The sequence below is a fragment of the Melanerpes formicivorus genome, unplaced genomic scaffold, assembly GCF_026170545.1.
Source record: "Melanerpes formicivorus ecotype bairdi unplaced genomic scaffold, bMelFor1.0.p_v2 SCAF_19, whole genome shotgun sequence".
In the NCBI taxonomy this organism is placed as follows: Eukaryota; Metazoa; Chordata; class Aves; order Piciformes; family Picidae; genus Melanerpes; species Melanerpes formicivorus.
In genome coordinates this window covers 16,148,801-16,171,766 of record NW_027142371.1, presented here as the reverse complement: position 1 = coordinate 16,171,766, position 22,966 = coordinate 16,148,801, and the positions used below count along the sequence as shown (strand labels likewise).

The following is a 22,966-nucleotide window of genomic DNA, read 5'->3' as shown; positions in this document are numbered from 1 at the left end:
TTCTCCCTCGTTCCTCTAGAGGGGATTGTGTTACTGTGCATGGCTGTTGAAGGAATCAGCCTCAATGAGGTCTGATTGGCTGGCTGCAGGGTTAGAAATGTGTTCCTCCTCCCGTAGCTGCTTGCTCACAGCCCCATCCTGTCCTCTGCCTTTGATTTTCATGCTGCATCAAGCCTGCATGATATGAATTCCTCTCCCCCATCCTCACACCCCCTCCTTTGATTTTACTTTGCTGCCTGTGGATTTTGGCTCTCCCTCCTCTCCAGCAGAGTGCACCAGGCTGGATGAAGTCTAAGGTGCAGGCTACAAAACCCAACAGCTCTTAGGCTGTTATGCAAACCTTTCTTAGCCCTTCCCTTGCTGCTAACTGGTCTAACAGCCCTTGCTGTACCATAAGAAGTATCAATCCCATGGTACAGAGCCAGGTCAGGGCTGTCCTCTCCATCACTCTCAGTACAGCTGTGGCGCAGCAGGAGCCAACAGTTCTCTTTCATGGATCACGAAAGGGTTGCACTTGCCCTGCCAGCAGCCCCTCCTTTGGCAGCTTCAGTGAAGACTGATTGTGACATAATCAGCTCATTTCTGTTCCCAAGGCCAGGTTGGACAAGGCTTTGAACAATGTGGAAAGCGCCTTTGTCTATGGTAAGGAGTTTGGAACTAGATGATCTCCAAGGTCCCTTCCAACCCAAATCATTCTGTGATTGCAACATAAGGCTGGAGACTTACTCAGCTCTTCTCTGGGATAAACAGGAGTCTAGAATCTGCCACTGCCTGTACTGTGCAGCATCTGAGATGGCCCTGACTCACCTTAAGGATCCCAGACCATGCTGTGAGTGCAGTTCTCCAGGCTGCTCCTCTTTGGGAGGCTTTGGTGGAGCTGAAACAGCAGAAGTGCATCTCTCAGACCTCCAGAACAAGGACCAGGAAGTCTCCATGTCCCCATCAGTGTTCTGGCTCAAATCTTAACAAACAGGTTGAAAAGCCTCATTCTTAGGGTGAGCAGAGGGAATTAAATACATCCAGCTGGCTCAGGTTCTCACACCCCAGCACTGTCCTGGGAGCTGAAATTTAAGGACTACTGAAAGTTGTTAATGTTCCTTCTCTTGAGTTATGAGGCAATGAAGATAAGGCAGGTTCCTTGTCTTGTTTCATAAACAGGTTTCTTTTGTTCTTTGTGGGTTTCTTTCAATGAAAGCCTTCATTAGTTGATGATGAAGGTGAGGATTTGGCGGTGTGCTCATTGAGCTGCAGGTCCTGAAGCAATGAAGTTGTGGGAAATCTTTTTCAGAGTGTTTGTGGTTTGGTTGTGTTTGTTGTGGGTTGTTTTTGTTTGGTTGGTTTTTTGTTTGTTTGTCCAAGCTAAGGTTCTGTTCTTTGTCATTTTGGAGAACTGCAGCTGAGCTGTAATTGTTTAACACCTTGAAGGAAACCAAGATCCCTGTATTTGCTCTTTTAAAGCCAGCCAGATTCTTCTGACTTACATTTCATTGCTTTGGGGTCAGCTTACATTTCATTGCTTTGGGGCTAATGAGAAGGTGCTGAATAGCTGCTTGTTTTCTGTCACTAGAAGGTAAAAAAGTCTTCCCAAACTTCACAGGCTCTAAGAATGATGCTGGTCAGTCTCATTATCAGCTTCCAACACAGCAACCAAGTTTCTTCTCCCAAGGAACAAGCAATAGGATAGGAATAAATGCCTTCAAGTTGCACCAGAGGAGGTTTAGGTTGGACGTGAAAAAACATTTCTTTACTGAGAGGATTGTCAAGGCCTGGGACAGGCTGCCCAGGGCAGTGGAGGGGTTTCAAAACCATGGAGATGAAGTACTGAGGGATGTGCTTCAGCGGTGACCTGGCAGTGATGGGTTAATGGTTGGACTTGATGATCTTAATGGTCTTTTCCAACCAAAATGATTCTAAGATGTCTCCAGTATTGCTGATCTGCTATTTTAACTGTTCATCTCTGGAACAGCTTGCTGTTAGATGGCCGCCAGCATTTGTTGTGGCACTGGCATCAATGAGTTAAGCAACAAATAGCCCTAGGGGTGGATTCTGAGCTTTCCAGCCAAATATAAATGTCTCTGAAAGCCTGGCACCCAGACTATACTCAGGTCTCTGCTGCCCAGCCCAGCTGGCAGAGCCCCAGCCCAGGTGAATTCACCTTGCTGGGGACAAGGAGGTTCCCCCCTGGGAAAAATGGTCTCTGGCAGGAGCAACTTGCTGCCAGTGGGTGTGGGGAGGTTTCATAGTTTCATAGTTTCATAGTTTCATTCAGGGTTGGAAGGGACCACATGGATCATCTAGTTCCAACCCCCCTGCCATGGGCAGGGACACCCCACACTAGATGAGGCTGGACAGAGCCTCATACAGCCTGCTCTTAAACACCTCCAGGGACGGGGCCTCGACCACCTCCCTTGACAACACATTCCAGGGTTTCACCACTCTCATGGTGAAGAACCTCCTCCTCACATCTAGCCTGAATCTCCCCACCTCCAGCTTCATTCCATTCCCCCTAGTCCTGTCACTACTGGAGCTGAGAGGTCTCAGCTCTCTCTCACTCACAGGAAGTGCAAGCCCTGCAAAATCAGGGATTTTATTGTGTTGCTGCTGGCTGTCAACTCTATTATTTTTTTCCTAAGCTGAATCAAAGTCACTGAGTGAGGCAAGGACTCATGGGTCATTGGACCCAGTCTCAAACTGGGACAGGGGAAGTTTAGGCTTGAAGTGAGGAGAAAGTTCTTCATAGAGAGAGTTGTTAGCCATTGGAATGTGCTGTCCCGGGAGGTGGTAGAGTCACCGTCCCCGGAGGTGGTCAAAAAGGGATTGGATGTGGCACTTGAATCCTTGGTTTAGTAGTCATAAGGTTTTGGGTGACAGATTAGACTTGACGATCTTTGAGATCTTTTCCAACCTTATTGATTCTATGATTGCTAGCTGCATTCTGCTGGCATCACAAGTGACAGCCTGTGATGCCAGAAAAACTGGAATCTCACTCTGCTGCCAGGTTCTCCTGCCCTGCATGGGCTATCTGGAGCTGAGCAATTAATCCCCTGAACGTTTGCACAGGAGTACTGATGTCTCTCGTGGTGGCAAGTGTCTGTCCCATCCAGGTGCGACCCTCTGAGGGAAGGCTGTGCTTGCATCATGATCAGGAAGCATATGGACATGGTGGAACAACTTGTGCCAATTAGTGAAAGCCTGATGAAGGGCTCTGCTGTGGGGCAGAAAACCAAAAGGGTATCAGATGAAGTCAACCAAGTTCTCGTCTGTCTAAGCAGGCAGAAGGTGGCTACCAGATCAGAGATCAACAGCACTGGCAGCCCTCAGCAGAGTGACTCTGCAGGCAGCATCCTAAGCTGCATGGGATGTATTCAGGCTTTGTAAAGATGGGTCTGGGCACCTACAGTACAGCAGACACAGGAGCTGGGTCTCATCTGGAATGGTCTGAAGATCCACTCATGCCCTGGCAATGATTAGCAGTATTTGTGAGTGACTGTACCCACAGCTGGCTGTTACTGGGCTCTGCACCCCAGTCTGGACTCTGAGGAGCTTGCAAGGCAGCTGTTTCCCTCTCTGAAATATTTCTTCATCCACCTCTTAGCAACTGAGAAGCCCAGGTATCACCATCTGAAATCCCACTTCTCAGGGCTTGGTGACAGAAGTCTTTCAAATATTTGCTTTTAGGAGAGAGGTCACAAAAGGTAAGGAAGACACTGGAAGTACAGACAGATGGGGAACAGGATGGGAGGCAGGCTGGAAAAGCAGCTCCTCTATCAACCACCCATCCCACAGCCACGGGCAGTGAGCAGTGTTTTAGGACACTGAGCTCGTTTGGGAGTGCCAAGGCTGTGTGGTGTCAGCTGCCAGCTGCTTGCTCCTCAGGGACAGGAGACACACAGCTCTGCCTTTGATTTCAGCTCTTGGCCCTGGCTGCTGTGTGCTGTGCTTCTGGAACCTCTAACTTGAGCTTGTTTAATTTGGAGATGCTGTGTGCAGGGGGAATGTAACCCTGGAGGGACTGCTTGTGCTGCTGGGGATGTTGGCTAACCTCTGGCTGAGAAACTGCTGCTAAAGATCATAGAATCATAGAATTGTTTCAGTTGGAAAGGACCTCCAAGATCATTATCTCCAATTGTCAACCTAAGACCACCACGGCCATTAAACTATGTCCCAAAGTGCTATGCTACACATGCCTTAAACACCTCCAGGGATAGTGACTCCATGATCTAATTAAAGACAGCATTTAGTTTGCTGTTGCTTTATTAGGCTTTAAACTGAAGCAGAATCTCCTGAGTTGATAGAATTTCTTCTGCTTCCCTTACACCCATCTTTTCCACATTCTGTTTTCATAAAACCCTGCTGGAGTCAAGGTGTGAGGGGTTTAAACTAAAAGAGGGAGATTTAGACTAGATATTAAGAAGACATTTTGTACTGTGGTGGTGGTGAGACCCTGGCCCAGGTTGCCCCAGGGAAGTGGGAGATTCCCCGTCTCTGGAATCAGTGCATATCAGGCTGCTGGGGGCTCTGGGCAACTTGCTCTGGTTGCAGATGTTCCTGATGACTGCCAGGGGTTGGACTGAGTGACCTTTGAAGGTCGCTTCCAACCCAAACCCTTCTGTGATTTGACGATCTGTACACAGCAAGCAGACAGAGCCCTGTCCCCAGCCTGCTGGAAAGCAGACCCAACACCTTCCTGGCTCTCACCTGCGGGTGAGCACCAGCGAAACCAGGATAAGATTGCAGCAGGCTCCTCCTCCAGTGACTCCAGAGAGGGAAGGAGAGGCGGGGATCTGGAGCCGGCAACTTCGGGCTGCTACCTGCACCTTGCCAGCCGGGCTGGGGATCGTACAGGAGGTGAGCATCTTCTCTAGCTGCATCCCATGGGGTGTACGGGGTCCTGCACCGCTCTCTGCTGCCCTGGGCACATCCTCCCACCGCTATCCACCTACAGCCCAGCATGGAGAGCCTGAGCAACAGCCTGAAGAAGAAAGCCACGGAGCAGCACTACAGGGCAGAGGTGATGATTGCAGGAGAGCAACTGAGGTAGGAGGTGACTGTGTCCTTCTCCAGGCTGAGGCAGGGCTACACGCTGGGGCTCTGAACTGTACCCTGTCGGCAGGAGGCTGAAAGCTTTATCCTTCGGCAAGCAATTTCCCCAGGTGCTAGCATGTCCTTCTCCCCACTGTCTGCTGATCTGTCCTTCACCCACCAGGCCAGTGGTGAAACAGAACATTTCCCACATTGCCGCCTTCTGCAGCTGGGCTGCTCTTTCCCCTGCAGCTCATCTGGCTGAGGGGAGAATGGTGTGATGCAGAGCAGACTGAGTGCTCCAGAAGTCTCTTGTGTTTTGGAGATCTCGCAGCCTAGCAGAGGATGTGAATCTTCCTGGGGCCTGGATGTCCAGTGGGTACCAATAAGGAAACTGAGGCAGAGAGACTGGGTGATGTCTCAGGCAACAGCAGATGGGGCAGGGCTAAATGTCCACATTGTGCTCCTCTGCTTTTATGCAGGTGAGGATTAAAGAAACATATAAAGGAACTTTGTGGTCTGTCCTGTCTCTGCATACCTCCATCAGTAAATATCACTGTTGTATCCACACAAAATCTCAAACATTTGCTTTCCCCTGTTCTCCACTTCCTGCCCTGCCTCCCTGCTATTGTATTTCACCAAACAAACCTTTGCTCCATCTTTACAGTTCTTTGGCTTCCAAGCAAGTTTTGCAAATCCCTCCCAGGTTTGGTTTGGCCAGAGGGATGAGTCTGTTCAGTGTCAGGATGCATTTCCCAGGCAGAAATAGCTGCACAGACAAGGGGTAAGGGAATGCTTCCTGAGGATGGCTGGGAACAAAATGGGTCCTAAAGGAATGGAGGAAAGAGTGGACATTGTGCTCTGGGATGTCTGTCTGCCATGATCATAGGATCATGGAATGGTTTGGGCTGGAAGGGACCTCCAAAGGCCATCTAGTTCCAGCCCCCAGTGTGGGAATGCTGCTTTCTAGTCCATGGAGAGGGAAGAGGAGTTTTGGGTCATGAGTCTCTCCCCATCATAAAGACAAAGCTATTTTTCACATATATTTTGGTCTTGGGTATGAAAAGACTGATGCCTGAGGCTTGTTCCTCATGTGTCTTTTTGTTTCTTCCTGGTCTTTCTGTTTTGCTCATGGACCTGCTGGAGCAGGGCCAGAGGAGGCCACAGCAAAGGAGGGAGGGCTGAAAGCCCTCTGCTGTGAGGGTGGTCTGAGAGAGTTGGGATTGTTCAGCCTGGAGAAGAGAAGGCTCCAGGGAGACATGGGTACTTAAAGGGGCCCAAAAGAAAGCTGGGGACAGACTTTTGAACAGGGCCTGATGTGACAGGACAAGGGGGGATGGTTTGAACTATAAGAGGGAAAGTTAGACTGGAGAGAAGGAAGAAATTTTTGAGGGTGATGACTGCCCAGGATTTTTGGGACTCTGAGCAACCTGCTCCAGTTACAGATGTCACTCTGACTGCAGGGGGTTGGACTGGATGACCCTTAAAGGTCCCTTCCTACCCAAACCAATCCATGATCCTGTATAAGCCTACATGGAAATTACACTGATTTTACTGAGTGTTGTGTGTTCCTGGGTGGCATGCTGGGAGAGAGGCCCAATTAGTCATTTCTACTTGCAATAAATGGTTTATCTGCAGAGAGATTCTGGAACAACTACTGCACTTTGGGTTCACACCCTGCTGTAATCTGGAGTTTCTCAAGTACAGACAAGCCCTTGTGCACTCTCTTCTGGGTATTCTTCATGGTCAAGTGAAACAGCTTTTCTCCAATATCTCTTAAGCTGCATTCATCACTCTGAAACATAAAATATACTTGGTACATTTATGCCTTGGACTGAAAAAGTGAGTGCAGATGGAGGATTTTCTCCTAGGAGGAACAAAGTTGTTATCTCAGCCACTGTTCAAAGTTCTCAGTGGTGCTGAGTGTTTTATTTGGGTACTCAAACTGAGAAGCTGCTAAATTGGATGTTCTGGAAACTGGGGGTCACTGAAAGGGTTAGCTGGATATTTGTATTCCTGACCAGAAACCTTAAGGTGCGCAAGAGTTCTGTGGTTCTCTGCTGAACTCAGATCCCTTGAGGAGGAATCCTGGGACACTGCAGGTGGACATTCTTGAAGATGAGACTACGTGATGAGGGGAGAAGCTTGAAAAGCTGATTATTGCATTTTCAGCACCAGTGAAACTGAGGAGGAGACTTGTGCTGGCTGGGATTCCTTTTTGGGACTCAAGTCTTGTAAGATCTTTAGATGCACTGAGATGTTTTATTGTCCTACTTGCCACTTTGTGCTGCCACAGGCATGCAATGCTCTTCTCTTTCCCCCAGAAGGTACTGTTGCTTTTTGCAGACTGGGAATGCAGCAGACAGGCTTTTACTGGGCTCGTTTGCAGTGGCTGTTTTACCTGAATGTGCCTCTCCAGTATCTATCTTACAGCTATGGCTGTTGATGCCTTCTACTGAAAAATTGCTTGTTTGTTTGTGAGGCTGGTTCTGTGTTGTTTTTTTTTTGTTGTTCTTATGTGGTGGTTTTGGGTTGTTTTCCTTTAAAGATAGGAACAGAAAACATTTCTTTGGCTGTTGCAGCTTTCCAGGGTCACTCATTTGTACCCAACTGCTGTGGGTATGTGAACTGGAGATAATATCCTTGAAAGATCCACCTTGGCATTTGAGATTGTCATGCGGGCACTTGTGAGTTCCTGGTGCAGAATTTCCACTGCTTTAGGGGTTGCTCTGGCTGTAAAGATGTGGCACAGGAAAAGCAGCACTTTTCCAACACAACATTTGGTAAAAAGGCCCCTGATTCTGTTCTGAGTGGACATATCTGAACTGGACGATCTCTGGAGGTCCCTTCCCACCCCTACCATTCTGTGATTCTGTGACACGCAGAAGTAATCACCAGAGGAACATCTTGGGTTGCTCTCCAGCAGTGGACATCTTCAACATTGATGGGAAAATGCTGCTCTGCCAAGAGCAGGGAAGCTGTGTTTGTATCAGCTGAAGTGACTTAGCCCCTGGGTCTCTTCTCCCACACAACCAACACCAGAACAAGAGGACACAGTCTGAGGCTGTGCCAGGGGAGCTTTAGGCTGGAGGTTAGAAGGAAGTTCTACACAGAGAGAGTGATTGCCCATTGGAATGGGCTGCCTGGGGAGGTGGTGGAGTCACCATCACTGGAGGTGTTCAGGAGGAGACTTGATTGTGTGCTTGGTTGCATGGTTTAGTTGATTAGGTGGTGTTGGATGATAGGTTGGACACGATGATCTTGAAGGTCTCTTCCAACCTGGTCTGGTCTGGTCTGGTCTGGTCTGGTCTGGTCTGGTCTGGTCTATTCTATTCTATTCTATTCTATTCTATTCTATTCTATTCTATTCTATTCTATTCTATTCTATTCCCCAGAGGTTTGTGTTTCGGGGTTATTTTTTTCTTTTTCCTCTTCTATTTACACTGCTGCAGATCTGCCTTTCCACAAGGTTACACAGGATGAATAATGATGTCTTTGTAGTGACCTTGACAAAAAACCAATCTGGTTACCCAAGACAGCCTCCCCAAAGCAAACCCATGTGAGAGCAGCACTGCCAAGCCAGGGCTGTTTCATAAGAGCCGACTGTCATGTTCCAGCAGGAATATTTTCCTTCCTTACTCTGCTTTTTGTTTTCCCTTTTGAAGTTGAAATATGTACATGGGGTAGGATTTGGCATCTAGAAAACTCAAAATATTGCATTACACATCCTTCCTTAATTTTTTTTCTTTTTTAATCTGGAAGTATGACCCAATCAGTGTCTATTTGGGCCTGTGTGACATGTTATTGTGGGTTTTGTTTCCACACTGAGGGTGGAAAGAGCCTGGCCCAGGTTGCCCAGAGAGGTGGGAGCTGCCCCATCCCTGGGAACCATTCCAGGTCAGGCTGTTTGGTCCTCTGAGCAACCTGCTCTAGCTGCTGATGTCCCTGCTGACTCTGGGGTTTGGACTGGATGAGCTTTGAAGATCCCTTCCAACCCCGTCTATTTCTAATTCTATTCTATTTCATTCTATTTTATTCCATTCCTGCTCCTAATTATATTCCACTTCATTCTTACTCCTATTCCATTCTTGTTCTTATGCCATTCCTATCCCATTTGTGTTTTATAATACTTAGGAACTCCTGCAGAGTCTTGACAGCAATAGAGACTTCTTGGTTAAGCATTTCTTATCTCTGCCAAACATGCCTCTGAAGTGGCATCCCACTTGCTGATTACAAAGGGAAGCAAGCATACAAAAAGAGACTGTTTGTCCTCTTAAGCAGCAGAGGGATGCCAGGGTGGCAGCCTCTCTGCAGTTGCTGCTGACTCTGATTGCAGTGTGACAGTGGACCGTGAAATGAAGGAAGGAAAAGGCTAAAACCTCTAGAACTAGCAGGCAGCTGTTTGGTGTAGGGTGGAGTGTTCTGTTCACGTAAAATCTCTGCATGGAATGACTGCTGGTCAACTTGTGAATGAATCTCCCAGGTAAAGAGAGTGAAATATTAAACATACACTTCAGTGTAGGATGGAGGTCAGTCAAAGGCAAGACCAGGAGCTACTTCTGCATGAATCTTTGGTTGGTTAGTTAGTTAGGTTAGTTTTTTAGTTACATAGAAAGTAACTGAGTATTAATTACATCTGCCACAGAATGTTAGGCATTGGAAGGGACCTTGAAAGACACCCCCCACCCCCCCAACCCCCCCAAAATCAGTTACTACATCTTCATTCCACAAAAGTCTTTATCGTAAGAGTTTTGAGACCCTAGTGTTTGTGAAACACTAGTGTTTGTACAAGAGAATCCATTATTATCTGATAGATGTTTAGGGTATTTAAAACTTCTCATATGGTGCCTGAAACTGTTGTCCCCATCCCTGAAGAGATTTAAAAGCTGTGGAGATAGAATCATAGAGCTGTTGAGATTGGAAGAGTCCAACTGCTTGCCTAGAGCTCACAATCCCACCCCTACTGCTAAGTTACTACCACTAAACCAAGTCCCTGTGCATCATGTGCTGAGTGAGATGGTTTAGTGCTGGGTTAATGCTTGGACTCAGTGATGTTGGAGGTCTTTTCCAGCCAAAATGACTCCATGACTGTATGGTTTTATGATGTAGTGTACACATAACTTCTTCAAAAAAGCAGAAGAACGTGAGGCACTAAACACAGAAGGACTGCGGTGAGTAATTCCCACACTGGCCCAGGGCAAAACTGAGTTGAAATGAATAGTTTGAAAACAGAAACATCCTGGAGTTACAGAGGAGATATTAATTAAACATCTCCCTTCTGAGGCACTGGGCATTTTCCAGGGCTAGTGTTGAAGGAACAGTCACAACTACAGGGCAAAAGTTTGGCTCCTGGACAGATCTCCTGCCAAGTTAGGTTGGCTTTGGTTTGAACACAAGATCTCTGTGCCTTGTGGCTTGCTCAGTTGTTAAGGTCCTTTCAAAAGTCAAAGCTGGACTCACCTGAGTAACCTTCACACATCCTTCCATTGGAATCACAGACTAATTATAACTTCAGGAGTTTCAGAAAAGGCTGCATGAATTCTGGTAAACTCTGTCCCAGTCTATCCCAGTTTGAACCAGAAAATACCAGAGCTGTTGTCCACTATCATTGCTTTTACTGGGCATATGGATCAGGGGGTAGAGCAATGGGATCCATCTGGACACATGCAGAAGAAATGATGCTCCTATTGCTGCTCCCACCCTGACCTACGACTAAAATTTTGTCCTGGGGCAGCTCCGTTCCTGCTTTCATGGTCATGGAGAAGGAGAACTAGGCACAGAGTCACACCAAGATGACAACATATGTACACATAGCACACACAAATGCGTAGACTCATAGAATTGTTTGGATTGGAAAAGGCTTCAGAGATCCTTGAGTCCAACTGTTGAACTAACCATGCTCACTAAACCATGTCCTGAAGTGCCATGTCTGCAGGGTTTTTTGAAACCCTCCAGGGACAGTGACTCCACCCCCTCTCTGGGCAGCCTGTTCCAGCACCTGACCACTCTTTCAGGAAAGAAATTGTTCCTAATATGTAATCTAAACACACCTTCCCCCCTACCACCCTGCTCAATTTCAGGCCACAATTGGCCTGAGTACCTGTACTATTATTTTTTATGTGTATTTTGACTCTTCTTCACAAGCTCCAGTTAGCTCCTGTGTAGTTTTTAGAGGCTTATTTGGAACAGAAGGACAGGTACAGTTCAGACTAAGTCTGGTCTAGGCATTTATGTAACCTGTGCAATGACAGGAGGAGAGAAGGGGATGATGGAGAGGCTTCTTAGGGTTGTCTGCTGCAGGTTCACAAAGACAAGTTTGGCTGAATGATCAAGTCATTGGGTGCTTGCCAGAAGTCTCAGCTCCCAGTGGTTTCTCCAGGCTGGGCAGACACTGGGCTGTTAGACCCAAATTCCCCTGTGCTGCCAGCTGCACTCTGTGGCTCTCTTTCTCCTCAGGCTCCGCCTGTACGATGGGAAGCTGGTTAAGGATCGGCGCCACCACCTCCGGACATACCCAAACTGCTTCGTGGCGAAGGAGCTGACGGCCTGGCTGATTGACCACAAGGAAGCACCCGACAGGGAGACAGGCATCCGCCTCATGCAGAAGCTGATGGACCATTACATCATCCACCACGGTGTGTGGGTTCTCTGCCACTGGCACAGGTGTCTGTGTACTGGGTCACCATCTGTGTGCCTCAGCCCAACACATGGAAGCATGGCCAGGGTGCTGCTCATGACACTTCTGTGGGACCTGGCAGGTGGTAGGCATCTAGGTTGAGGGCTCCGGGAGGAGCCGGGAGATGTCAAACTTGATGGGGTCCTGAGCAACCTGCTCTAGTTGTGGAGTTCCAGGCTCAGATGCTCCCTGCAACCAGACACTTGGACAGCTCCATGTTTGTGGAGATACTCTGTCTGGGTCCTCACGTTCCTTCTGGCAATGGCTTTTGCCTGTGTGGTCACCATACTGGGTCTTCTTCTGGGAAGGGACCAGTTACAATCTACTGAGCTCACCTCTGTGCTCTCTGAGGCTGTGCTCTGGGGGTGCTGGCTCTGCCACCCCACCTGGGCAGCCCATCCACAGCTACCAGCCCCTAGAACAGGCCTGTCCCTTTCCTGCCTTTAAAATGCCCCCCAAAGAGCTCCTTCCTCATAGATTCATAGAATGGTTTGGACTGGAAGGAACCTTCAAGATCATCCAATTCCAACCCCTTGCCATGGGCAAGGACAACTTCCACTAGAGCAAGTAGCTGAAGGCCCCATCCAACCTTGGTTCTTTTCAATGCAAATCCCTGTCCCAGGGGAAGATTCCCTTCCTGAAAGGATTCCCTTCCTGCTCACTGCAGGAGGGTTTGACAAGATGACCACTGATGATCTTTCTAACTCAATGCATTCTGTGATCCTGTGGTTCTCTGATGGGCAGGCATGGGTTTGTGTAGGGTTGGCTCTGAAGCTGCAGCACTTTGAGGAATGTGCCGGTTCCCTGTGCCACGGAAAAGGGTCAGTGGTAAAACAGCACCTGAAGTGGCTCTTTCTTCAGAGCAAGCTCAGTAACACCTGTCCTGTGTTGTGCTGCAACAATCCTGCCAGCAGCCAGTATTTGTACAGAAGCTGGTCTAGCTCGTGTCTGTGGCATGCACAATTAGAAGCTGAATGCTGTCATGTAGAATCAGAGTCACAGAATAATTTTGGTTGGAAGAGACCTTTAAGATCATCACTCCAAACATTAATACAGCACTGAGAGGTCATCACTGAACCATGGCCCTCAACCACATATCCAGGGCTTTGAAAGCCCTCCAGGGATGGGGACTTCACTACTGCCCTGGGCAGCCTGGGCCAGGCCTTGAGAATGTTTTTGGGAAGAAATGGTTCCTTATGTCCAACATAAATCTCTCTTGGTGCAATTCAAGGCTCCAGCACCTCAGTGTCTTTCCTGTAGTGAGTGGCCCAAAGCTGAACACAGTATTCAAGGTGCAGCATGACCTGAAGCCAAGGAGATCAAAGCATATGACAGCCCCGCTCTTCTCTTGGGTCCAGAAATAGCTGCCTTGGACCACTGCAATGCCATCTACTACTTGCTGAGGTTGATGCCCTTTACATTAAGCTGCCTTGAATACAAGTCAGCTGTTGTGCCTTATCTCAAAAGCAGGAAGCTGAAGCAGTGAGTTCCCAGTTAACCATTAACACTCACACCTGATTATTGTTCCATCTCTCCAGCCAACAGTTTTAGTCTATTAGTTCCCAAAACCCAGGCAGCACTGCATATCAGTGGTGTTTTCTGTGATCTGAGATCTTTTGCTTGCTTATCACAGACACATCTGTGATAATTCCTAGCAGGACACAGGAGCTGACTTTCCAGCTTGCCTCATGACCATTAAGTTTTGTTGGTCCTATGGAAACTGGGCTGGCTGCTAACCGCAGCACTCTGCTAAGCGCTTTACTACTGCCAGTCTAAACTCTTTGCCCTCTTCTATGCTGGGATCCAGAAGAGGATAATTACCTTATGAAGATCATTGTCTGTGCAGCCTCTTAGTGGTCTGATGTGGTTTGAGCTGTTTTTCAATTACCTGTTGGAAACATTGATATTGGTCTTCGAATAGCAAAAATCTGCTTTGGTTTTCTGTGGGTGCAGTCTTAGAAGGTTTTATGGAATAGTAGAATTGTTTTGGCTGGAAAAGACCTCCAAGATCATTGAGTCCAACCATCAACCCAACACTACCAGGGCCATTAAATCATGTCCCAAAGTGCCATGTCCAGATGTGTCTTGAACACTTTCAGAGATGGTGACTCCACCACCTCCCCGGACAGCCTGTTCCAGTGCCTGATCAGTTAGGGTCAGTTTCTCCTTACAATGATGTCTGGATTGTTGCTCCTTGGAGTTAAGAAGATGCAGACTTTCACCTCTGAAAACAACCTTCCCCACCTGCTTTCTTGCTTGAGCCATGGACTTTAGTGTCCTGATTTCACACACAGACAGTTGTTCAGGAGAAGCCATGAGCTCCAGGTGATCTAGCAACTTTTAGCATTGAGCTGCTCACTGCAAAGGGGATGAAGTTCTCCTGGTCTGCTCAGAGGAGCCAGCAAGTGCTAAAATTGTCCCAAGAAATCTCTTACACTGACTTTCACTCTAATGGATTGTGTTACTGCAGTGAGGAAATCTTGGTGGGGGTTTTCCACATTGACTCATTTTCTTCGTTTGGTTGGTTTTTTACTCTCATGATTTTTTTCTTTACCACTGAAGTTACTCCTTCATGCTTCAGATGGGTAGACATGAAGAAAGGCACTCTGACTGATTTAAGAGCAGGTCTATGATTTTTGGGGGTGGATTTTAGTGATTTTTATTTATTTGTTTGTATTTTTTCCCCTTGTAGTCTAGGAATGTCTTGCAGGCAAATTTCTCTCAAAGTTCTATCCCAAGTATTTAGGTGCTAAATGTTGCATGCACTTAACAGCTAGGTGTTGGCAGGTTGTGTGCTCGTGCCCAAGGTGGAAAAGAGGCTTTTCATAGAGATTTGATTATTCCAGTTGTGTGCATCTAGCTTTGAAGATAAAATTCTCTCTGGAGGTCAGTGTGACCTGAAAATGAATTGAACAGGGTTGGCAAGAAATGATGTGGACGTGTTGGTGTCATTGCGTATTTTATCTTACATTTTTATCTGACAGGGACAGAGGTGATTTTTATGGAATTTTGGATCCAGTGGTGATTTTCCCTCCTGTTTTCTATGCATTGAATCACAGAATCTGTGCTCTAAGTCATAGAATCATAGAGTCATTTTAGTTGGAACAGACCTCTAAGGTCATCAAGTCCAACCATGATCTGACTCAACCAAGTCTGGTGCTAAGCCATGTCCCTGAGCACTTGCCTCTTGTAAACCTTTCTAGAGATGGGGCTTCAACCACCTCCTTGGCCAGCCTGTTCCAGTCTTTGAGAACTCTTTCAGTGGAAAAGTTTCTTCTAATATACAAACCTTAACCTCTCCTGGGCTCTGTTCAGTAGTGGCCAGTAACAGGTCAAATGACAAAAGGCACAAAGTAGAACACAGGAAGTTTCATTTGAACTAAGAAGAAACTAACTTACTTTGAGGGTACTGAGGCCCAGGCCCAGGCTGACCAGAAAAGTTGTTTCCTTCTCTTCTTTCCTTTCAACACCTGCTTGAATAAGTTCCTGTGCAACCTGCTCTGGGTGTCCCTGCTTTAGCAGAGAGATTGAATAGAATAGAATAGAATAAACCAGGTGGGAAGAGACCCTCAAGATAATTGTGTCCAACCTATCATCCAACACCACCTAATCAACTAAACCATGCAACCAAGCACCCCATCAAGTCTCCTCCTAAACACCTCCAATGATGGAAACACCACCACTTCCATGGGCAGTATATTCCAATGGGCAATCACTCTCTCTACGAAGAATTTCTTCCTAGCATCCAGCCTAAGCCTCCCCTGGTGCAGCTTGAGACTGTGTCCTCTTGTTCTGGTGCTGGGTGCCTGGGAGAAGAGACCACCACCCCCCATCTACAACCTCCCTTCAGGTAGTTGTAGAGAGCAATAAGGTCTCCCCTGAGGGTCCTCTTCTCCAGGCTAAGCAACCCCAGCTCCCTCAGCCTCTCCTCATAGGGCTTGGAGTAGGTGATCTCCAGATTCTGACTAACAGGAACCTGACAGCCCTGCTCTGGACTCTTTTCAGTTTGTGATGAGCACTCAGACTACAAGGACAGCAAGCTGCTGTACCGCTTCCGCAAGGATGATGGAACCTTCCCACTCAGCAAGGACGTGAAGGTGTTCATGAGAGGCCAGAGCCTTTATGAGAAGTGAGTGAGGCCTTCCCTAGCAAACCAGCACTCAGGGGTGTTGGAAGAGTGCTCTGCTTGCTGCATAATGCTGGGAGCCACGGCTACACCTCTTCTCCTCCCTCTCTGTGCCCTGTGCGGTGCTGTTGGGAAATGCTGAGCCCTGTCAGAGCTGTGGCACAAGCAGCTTCTTTGGGACTGTGACAGGAGCTGTACTTCAATCACATGAATGCTTTCAAGGGCTCCAACCCAAGTCCAGGGTCTGGGCCAGTTTGCAGTTTGAATTCTCCCGGGACAGGCCATTTAAAGAACTCCTCCAGCCTCCCTGGGTGAGCTGTTTCCACCAGCACTATTAGGATTTAAGTCCCATCAAAATCAACACGATAATAGAATCTTCAGTGTCCTCAGGGGCCTGGATCTCTGCACCTTACCGAACATATTTGCAAAATTGGTAATAGAAAAACTGCTTCTCAGTTAGTAAACAAAACTCCTTCCACCTCCAAGTGTTTAGTTTTCTTTGTGCTGATTGTTTCTGGCCCTAAATCCAGATTGAGTTCCACCACAGACCACCCTCCTTTAACAGAATCTTCTCATCTTCTCCATCCTCCAGTCATGGCATTCAGATCCACAAAGTAGCACGGAGAGAGAAATCCCTCAGGCAGGCGGGGACTGGTTTCGGCTTTCTCCGTGACCCTCTGGCAGACGTGCAACCCTTGCGCTTTGCGATGGCCGGGGAGCAGTGACCGTGGGACCTGGGAACGCAGGCAGCGCACCTCATGCCTGAGCCCACTGCACCCTCTTGTGGACACTCTGGGTTTAGCACCGTCATGCTGCGAGCCGAGCGTGTGTTTACCAGAGGCACCTTCTCCACCAGTGTGCACCATATGCCCGTCGTGGCGTGCAGTCAGCTGCTTGCTTGGCTTTCCTCTGAAATCTTTAGCTGAGGTCGCAGCTGAGCTGGTTTTGCTTAATGTGTTTTCTCGGAGGTGATGAAGTTGTCCAAAGCCATCTGCCTGCAGCTCTGCAATTTTTCCTCTTTTCCCACTGCTCCCAGGCAGCCATGTTCTGGCTATAATGCTTTCCCTGCTTCTCTTGGCCTTGCTTCATCTGGCTACAGCTCCACGTAGGACGTCAAAGCTGCAGAGCATAACAGGATCCTTGTTCCACCTCGGTGTCAGGCTGGTGAGTGTGGAAGAGTCAATTCTGAAGGTGAGAGAGGAGAACTCAGTGAAGTACCAAAGGACTTTCCTGGGCTGTGAGATGATCGACTGGCTCATTCAGGAGGGAGAAGTGGAGAACCGCCAGGAAGCAGTGGAGCTGGGACGGATGCTGCTGGAGCATGGCATCATTCAGCATGGTGAGTGAGGGTCTGGCTGGAGACAGAATGGAAAGCAAGAGGTGAGCATAGCTGTGAAGACCATGCCAGGAACAAACCCACTATTCATGTCATGCAACAACTGCTGGTCAAGTGCCCACTTGGAAAAGACAACAGAGCCTTTTAGTTCTATGTTTGGAGCTGGTGACCTTTGAAACCGGAGCAATCTTCCACCACCCACGAAGACTTTGAGTTTAAATCCTCAGTTCTTCAAAGCCTCTGGCCCCAGGACTGGGATCCACCCCTGGCTTTGAAGGGCTGGGTTGTGAAGATGTAATGCTCATCTTTGCTTGGCTGGGGGTCAGAACCATCTGCAGGAATTAAACTTTCAATTGAGAAGGCAAAGAATCCTCTGAGTATCTTGGGACAGAGGCAGGGAGGGCTGGGTGGTGTACCCCTGGGAATGGCATCTCCTGGGAAGGTGTCCCTGGTGTTCCTCCTTCCCTGCAGGCAGCATCCTCAAAGAGACAGGCAAAACTCCAGCAGAACAGAGGCATTAAAGACATTTCACCTGGGGCCCTCACAACACTTGCTATATGTTTTCTTTACATCCCCTCAGCCTCTCCCTCCCCCCCTGTTCTCTTCTAGTCTCCAACAGGCATCACTTCTTTGACAGCGACCTTGTCTACCATTTCTGGATCAACTTCCGACGGCGGCGCCACCTCACAGAGTTACTCAACGAGAGCTCTTCTCGCGCCCTCTCCGAGAGCCCAGACAGTCCCTTCTGCCTGTGCAAGCTCAACCCAGACCTGGGCAGCACCACCTTCCTCTCTGGTAACTGTGAAAGTGCTTGTGGGAGGGGGGAAAGCAAGGACTGTGTTATCAGAGTGCCCCAGAGCTGAGGGTGGTGCTGCAGAAGAATGCAGGCTGTTCCTCCATGAATGACAGAATCATAGAATACAGAAAGGTTCAGAAAGGGCCTCTAGAGCTCATTCAGCCCAGCCCCCCTGCAGTAAGCAGGGACATTCCCAGCTAGGTCAGGCTGCTCAGTGATCAGCTATGTCACTGGTTTGTGGTGGATGCCATGACAGCAGTATTGATCACAGCTCTCCATCACAAGAAAATAACTCAACTTAGCATCAGCTCAGCTCTGGATCTTTCTTTGAAGCTAGTTTTATTCTTTCCAAGCTCATATGCCATCTTCAGTGCACTCTGACCTGTGTCAGGCTGGTGAGAGAACTTTGTTTTAAATTAGGCTGTTTCTTTCTTTGGCTAATTGTTATTTCTGCCTCTTTCAGTCCAGACCAACAAGGAGATCAAAATTGTCTCAGCAGTGCGACGGAGCAGCATCACTTCCCTCGCTGGAATCTCCAACCCCTACTTCAGCACTAGTCCTACACTGGTGTTCCCTCCCGTGGCTGAGTGCAACCCCAAATCAGGTCTGGGCTTCTGCAGTGCGTTGTGGTTGCACAGGGTATGTCTGTTCCTTCAGGGCAGGGGCCAGTGCAAGCCTCAAGCCCAAACTCATCCACTGTCAGCTGAGTGATATGCAAGAGGAAAGGATCAGCCTCACCTCTGAGGTTTGATTTGAGAGGCGCTAGTGCTTGGAAAAGCACTGAGATGAAGGCAAAGGTTTCCATGTGCAGTAGCTGGGGCTGGTTCCAGCATCTCCTCTCCAGCCATGGTAATCCCCAAGGCTGCCTCGTTATGCGCTTTCCTGTATGAAACCCTTGTTTCTGATAGGATCTGTCACTTCCTGCTCTAGTGTTAAAGAGACCTGTCACCAACGAAGAGCTCCTGTCCCCTGGGGCCCCTTACATCAAGAAAACGCTGACTGTAAGTGACCATAGTGCTGGATCTGCCAACCCAACATCATGAGCTCTTAGACTGCTCTTTGGTAGCTTTCTGTCTGTCTGACCTCTGCATGCTGACACTTTGATTGCATATCACATCCTGATGGCCCTGTCTTGGTGAATCTCAGTGGGTCAGTACCTGCAGATGTTCTGGTGGGTGAAGTTGTGCACAACCTCTGCTTGAGTTTGATGTGTATTAAATGGTAGATCAGGAAAGAAAATATCTTGTGAAGAGAAAAACTCCCATTTATGTTTCATGCAGCTGCATGCAAATCAGTCTTGACTTGAATCAATCAGGTCTTGTGACAGCTGAGCCTTTGAGACTCACCTTCTGTCACACAGGTGTCACCTTTACGTGCAGCTTTATGCATCTCCCAGGGTCCTGCTGCAGGTCCAGGATGTTGATATGCTCCATCTGATGGAGCAGCACTAAATGATAATCATCCAAGGTCCATTCTTGCTTTTCCTAGGATGGGCTTTTTTCACAGACAACCTGAGTTCTGGGTTTTGTTTTTCTAATTATTTCTAAAGCTGTGGGGCTGGGCAAGGCAGGGCTGGTGAGTGCTGGGTGTGAATGTTGCAAGACAATTCCTGCCCTGCAGACCCTATCATGGCTGTTTATTGTTGTGTACAACTTTTCAGTGCTTTCCTGCCCACCTTGGAAAGAGAGAATCTCACAGCGCCCAGTTTAGGAAGTGTAAGGGCTGTCTTGCCTTACTGGTTTTGACACAAATAGGGCTAGAGAGGAGCTGTGGATCAGGTTCCCAAGTGAAGTGTGCAGTAGAAATAGTGGGAAGGAGCAAGAAAACTAAAGCTGGTGATTAGTGTGCCTGAGGACATGCTGTTCATTCTCCTCCTGAATGCTCTTGCCCTTCAACCCTGCCAGCCTGGGCCTTTCATGGCTCATTTCCTTCTGCTGAGCTCTGCAGTTGCTGTTACTTATTTATATGGGTAATGTGCAAAGTCCTTTGGGAATTCCTCTTCTCTTTTAGTCACATCAGATGGCCACAGTATTACAGCAAACTGCCCTGACAGACTGAGATCAGAGTGGGATCAGTTAAAAGTGGCTACTTCCACCCTGTAAGTGTTCTCCTGTGCCAAGGAAGAGCCAACATATGCATGCTCTGGAAATGTTCTCAACGTGCTCTGGGTGCATGCCGTGCACTTCAGCTTCATGCTGCCCATGCTCCACTCCTCTGCACTTGCTGGCAGAGAATGTTAATCAGAAGGCAGCTTTGCAGAGAGCAAATAATCTGTGGTTCTGTACCTCACTTGTTGCATGGCCCCTTCTCTCCCACCCATGACAGATCAGGGTCATGAGCAGAGCTCTCTCTCTCAATAGGAACTGTTGAATCTCCTCTACGCAGCCCATTCCTCAGTTTATAAAATCCTCTTGTTCTCCTTGTAGATTGTGGGGGATGCATTGGGCTGGGGGTTTGTGGTCCGAGGAGGAAGACCTTGCCATATCCAGGCAGTAGATCCAGGAGGACCTGCTGCTGCTGCAGGGATGAAGGTACTTACTTTAGGGGCAACAAAGCTGGTGAATGGTCTAGAAAACAAGTCTCATGAGGAATGGCTGAGGAAACTGGGATTGCTTAGTCTGGACAAGAAGAGGCTGAGGGCAGACCTCCTTGCTCTTCACAACTCCCTGAGAGAAGGTTGGAGTGAGATGGAAGTTGGTCTCTGTTCCCTAGTATCAGGTGATAGAATGGGAAGAAATGGCCTGAAATTGTGCTGGGGGAGGGTTAGGTTGGAGATTTAGAAAAAAAAAAAATTGCTGCAAGAGTGGTAAGGGATTGGAGCAGGCTGCCCAGAGAGGTGCTGGAGTCTCCTTCTCTGGTGACATTCAAAACATGTCTGGATGTTTCCTCTGTGACCTTTAGATGAAGCTGCTTTGGCAGTGGATTTGAACTACATGATCTCCAGAGGACCCTTCCAATCCCTACCATACTGTGACACTGATGTTAGTCCCAGACATGTCTGGATTCTGTGAGTAGGGTTCTAGGTGTGACTGCAAGAAATGCCAGGTTTCGCAGTTGCCTCCAAAAGCCCCAGGAGTGAGGGAGTGGTTTCTGCAAGCTGATGTAAGTCTGAAGCCACGTGGAGAGCTGAAATAATGGGGTGCTTCAGAGGCAGAGTGTGATTCCCTGTTTGCTTCATGCAGGACTGAAAGGGCATGGGTGAATTAATTTCATTTACTGAAGAGCCCAATTAATTTCTCCTTACCTAACTTCATTTTCTACCAGATTGCTAGATGTTGATGTTGTGCCTCATCTCCATCTGTGAAACGAACCTCTGCTCATAGATGAATCTTTTTTTTTCCTCTAATCGCTCACAGACTAAATGTCTTTGGCCCCTTTCTATATTACATAGTAGTTGTAACACTCTACCTGTTAGTAGTTATCAGTGTAGCTTGAGAGTTTGCAGGGTAGCATGTTATTTGTATTGCATCTAGTCAGCCATGGACAGGAGCTGCCATGAAGGTGTCAGATGAAGGTAACCTGCCCTTGCTCTTCTTGCAGGTGTGCCAGTTTGTCTTCTCAGTGAATGGTCTGTATGTTTTGCACCTGGACTATCAGACCATCAGCAGCCTCATCATGACAGGACCACGAACTCTTGTGATGGAAATCATGGAAGCCATTGAATGAGAGAAAAGCCTTAGTGTGTGCGGGAAGGCAGGCGACCCCACTCAGCAAGGATGGACTGTGGGGAGGGGCCAAGCTTGACCATTCACTGTGCAGTGCTAGCCCGGCATTTTAATGTGTTTTCAAATAAACACATCCTGATGAAAGGTCTCAGATTTTGATGTCATTGAAATATTTGATTCTCCCTGATCTTGAGAGGGTCTCAGCTCTTGCAGCTCTTGCAGTTTGACTGCTGGTGAGAGGGTTTAGTATCTCATGAAACCAAGCCTCAGAACAAGCCACTCATCCAGCCAAGCTGCAAGGCAGGTGGTACAAGCTGGTAAGCAGCAAGACATTTAATACCAAGTGAGGAAATATGTCTGAGCCCCTCTGAGCTGTCTGTGCACTGCATCAAGATCACAATGTGTCCCCCAGATGGCCCAATAAGCCAGTGTGGTAGTTTTAGGCTGTCCCTAGAAAACTGGGGGTAATTTCAACCCACCACAGCCAGGAAAAGAAGGACATGAGTGCAGCGCTGTATGCTTCCTGGTAGAGAAAGTCTGAGGCTCCTGCTACTCTCTTGACTTAGCCATGCTCACAACCAGGACTGGTTGCTCTTCCCAGCTGTTTCTTGAAAAGGTGAGACTTCCATGATGGAGCTTTTTGTGTATCTACCCTCTCCCCAGTCATGCTTAAATTTATTGATCAGCTTTCCATCTCCATGGAGCCAGGCAGAGGTCCCAAACACCATGGGCTGCTACCAACCTAGTGATGGGAAGCAGCAGGGGAAAGAAGAGACCCTGAACAGTGTCTGCCTGAAAGAAAACATGTCAAAGGCTAGGATTGACTCTGGGAAGGAACAGAAATTACTGAAAGCCATCAAAATGCATCCCTGCTGCTCCCAGGATGACTGCAGGCTACCCTGAAAGTCAACTCCACATTGATTAACAGGCAACAACATGTAAGGACAAGAAACTGGGGAGGTTTCTTCCTTTCCAGCTGACAGAGCATCCTGTTTGTGATCAGCCTGCAGTGCTGTGCATATGGCAGGATGATTTCCAGAACTCCTGCTTCAAGCACGACCCTCATTGAAGCTCTCTTGGCCACCAACCAAGTCTTTAAAAATCCACCCCGCCCAAAACCAAACAAAAATTAGTAATTTTGATTTGGGTTCAAGTTAAAGTGGGAGCTGACTTTCTTGGACAGTTTAGTGTCAGCTGGATATTAAGTCTTGCATTACTGCTGGCTGCCTTTTTCTCCCTTGGTATAAAGGGAGATGTTCTCCCCAGTGCTGCTGCAGAGATAACAACTTGGAGCACAACATTCCTGGAACATAGTCCAGGCAAGATGCTTGCACTGATAATTCAC

At 48.0% G+C, this 22,966-nt stretch overlaps 1 protein-coding gene across 3 annotated transcripts; it reads left to right on the top strand.

The window, feature by feature from the left end:
• Positions 1–4,873: 4,873 nt before the first annotated feature.
• Positions 4,874–21,761, top strand: LOC137447155 (DEP domain-containing mTOR-interacting protein-like). 3 transcript variants are annotated; one of them, XM_068150423.1, is made up of 9 exons: positions 4,874–5,037; positions 11,479–11,657; positions 15,704–15,827; positions 16,985–17,163; positions 17,770–17,955; positions 18,420–18,560; positions 18,887–18,957; positions 20,383–20,487; positions 21,497–21,761. In XM_068150423.1, exons 1-9 carry the CDS (start codon positions 4,952–4,954, stop codon positions 21,620–21,622), a joined length of 1,197 nt encoding a protein of 398 aa, XP_068006524.1. In that variant the 5' UTR covers positions 4,874–4,951; the 3' UTR covers positions 21,623–21,761. The 3 variants fall into 3 exon arrangements, with proteins under 3 accessions (XP_068006524.1, XP_068006525.1, XP_068006527.1); XM_068150424.1 differs by lacking the exon at positions 20,383–20,487; XM_068150426.1 differs by lacking the exons at positions 20,383–20,487; positions 21,497–21,761 and adding an exon at positions 19,967–20,336.
• Positions 21,762–22,966: the final 1,205 nt, after the last annotated feature.

Bases quoted from the DNA above. Each gene is read 5' to 3' on its own strand.
- LOC137447155 (XM_068150423.1), top strand. From the start codon at position 4,952: ATGGAGAGCCTGAGCAACAGCCTGAAGAAGAAAGCCACGGAGCAGCAC. The intron at 11,658-15,703 runs GTGTGTGGGTTC...GACTCTTTTCAG, and splicing joins CCATTACATCATCCACCACG to TTTGTGATGAGCACTCAGAC. The intron at 15,828-16,984 runs GTGAGTGAGGCC...CCTCGGTGTCAG, and splicing joins GGCCAGAGCCTTTATGAGAA to GCTGGTGAGTGTGGAAGAGT.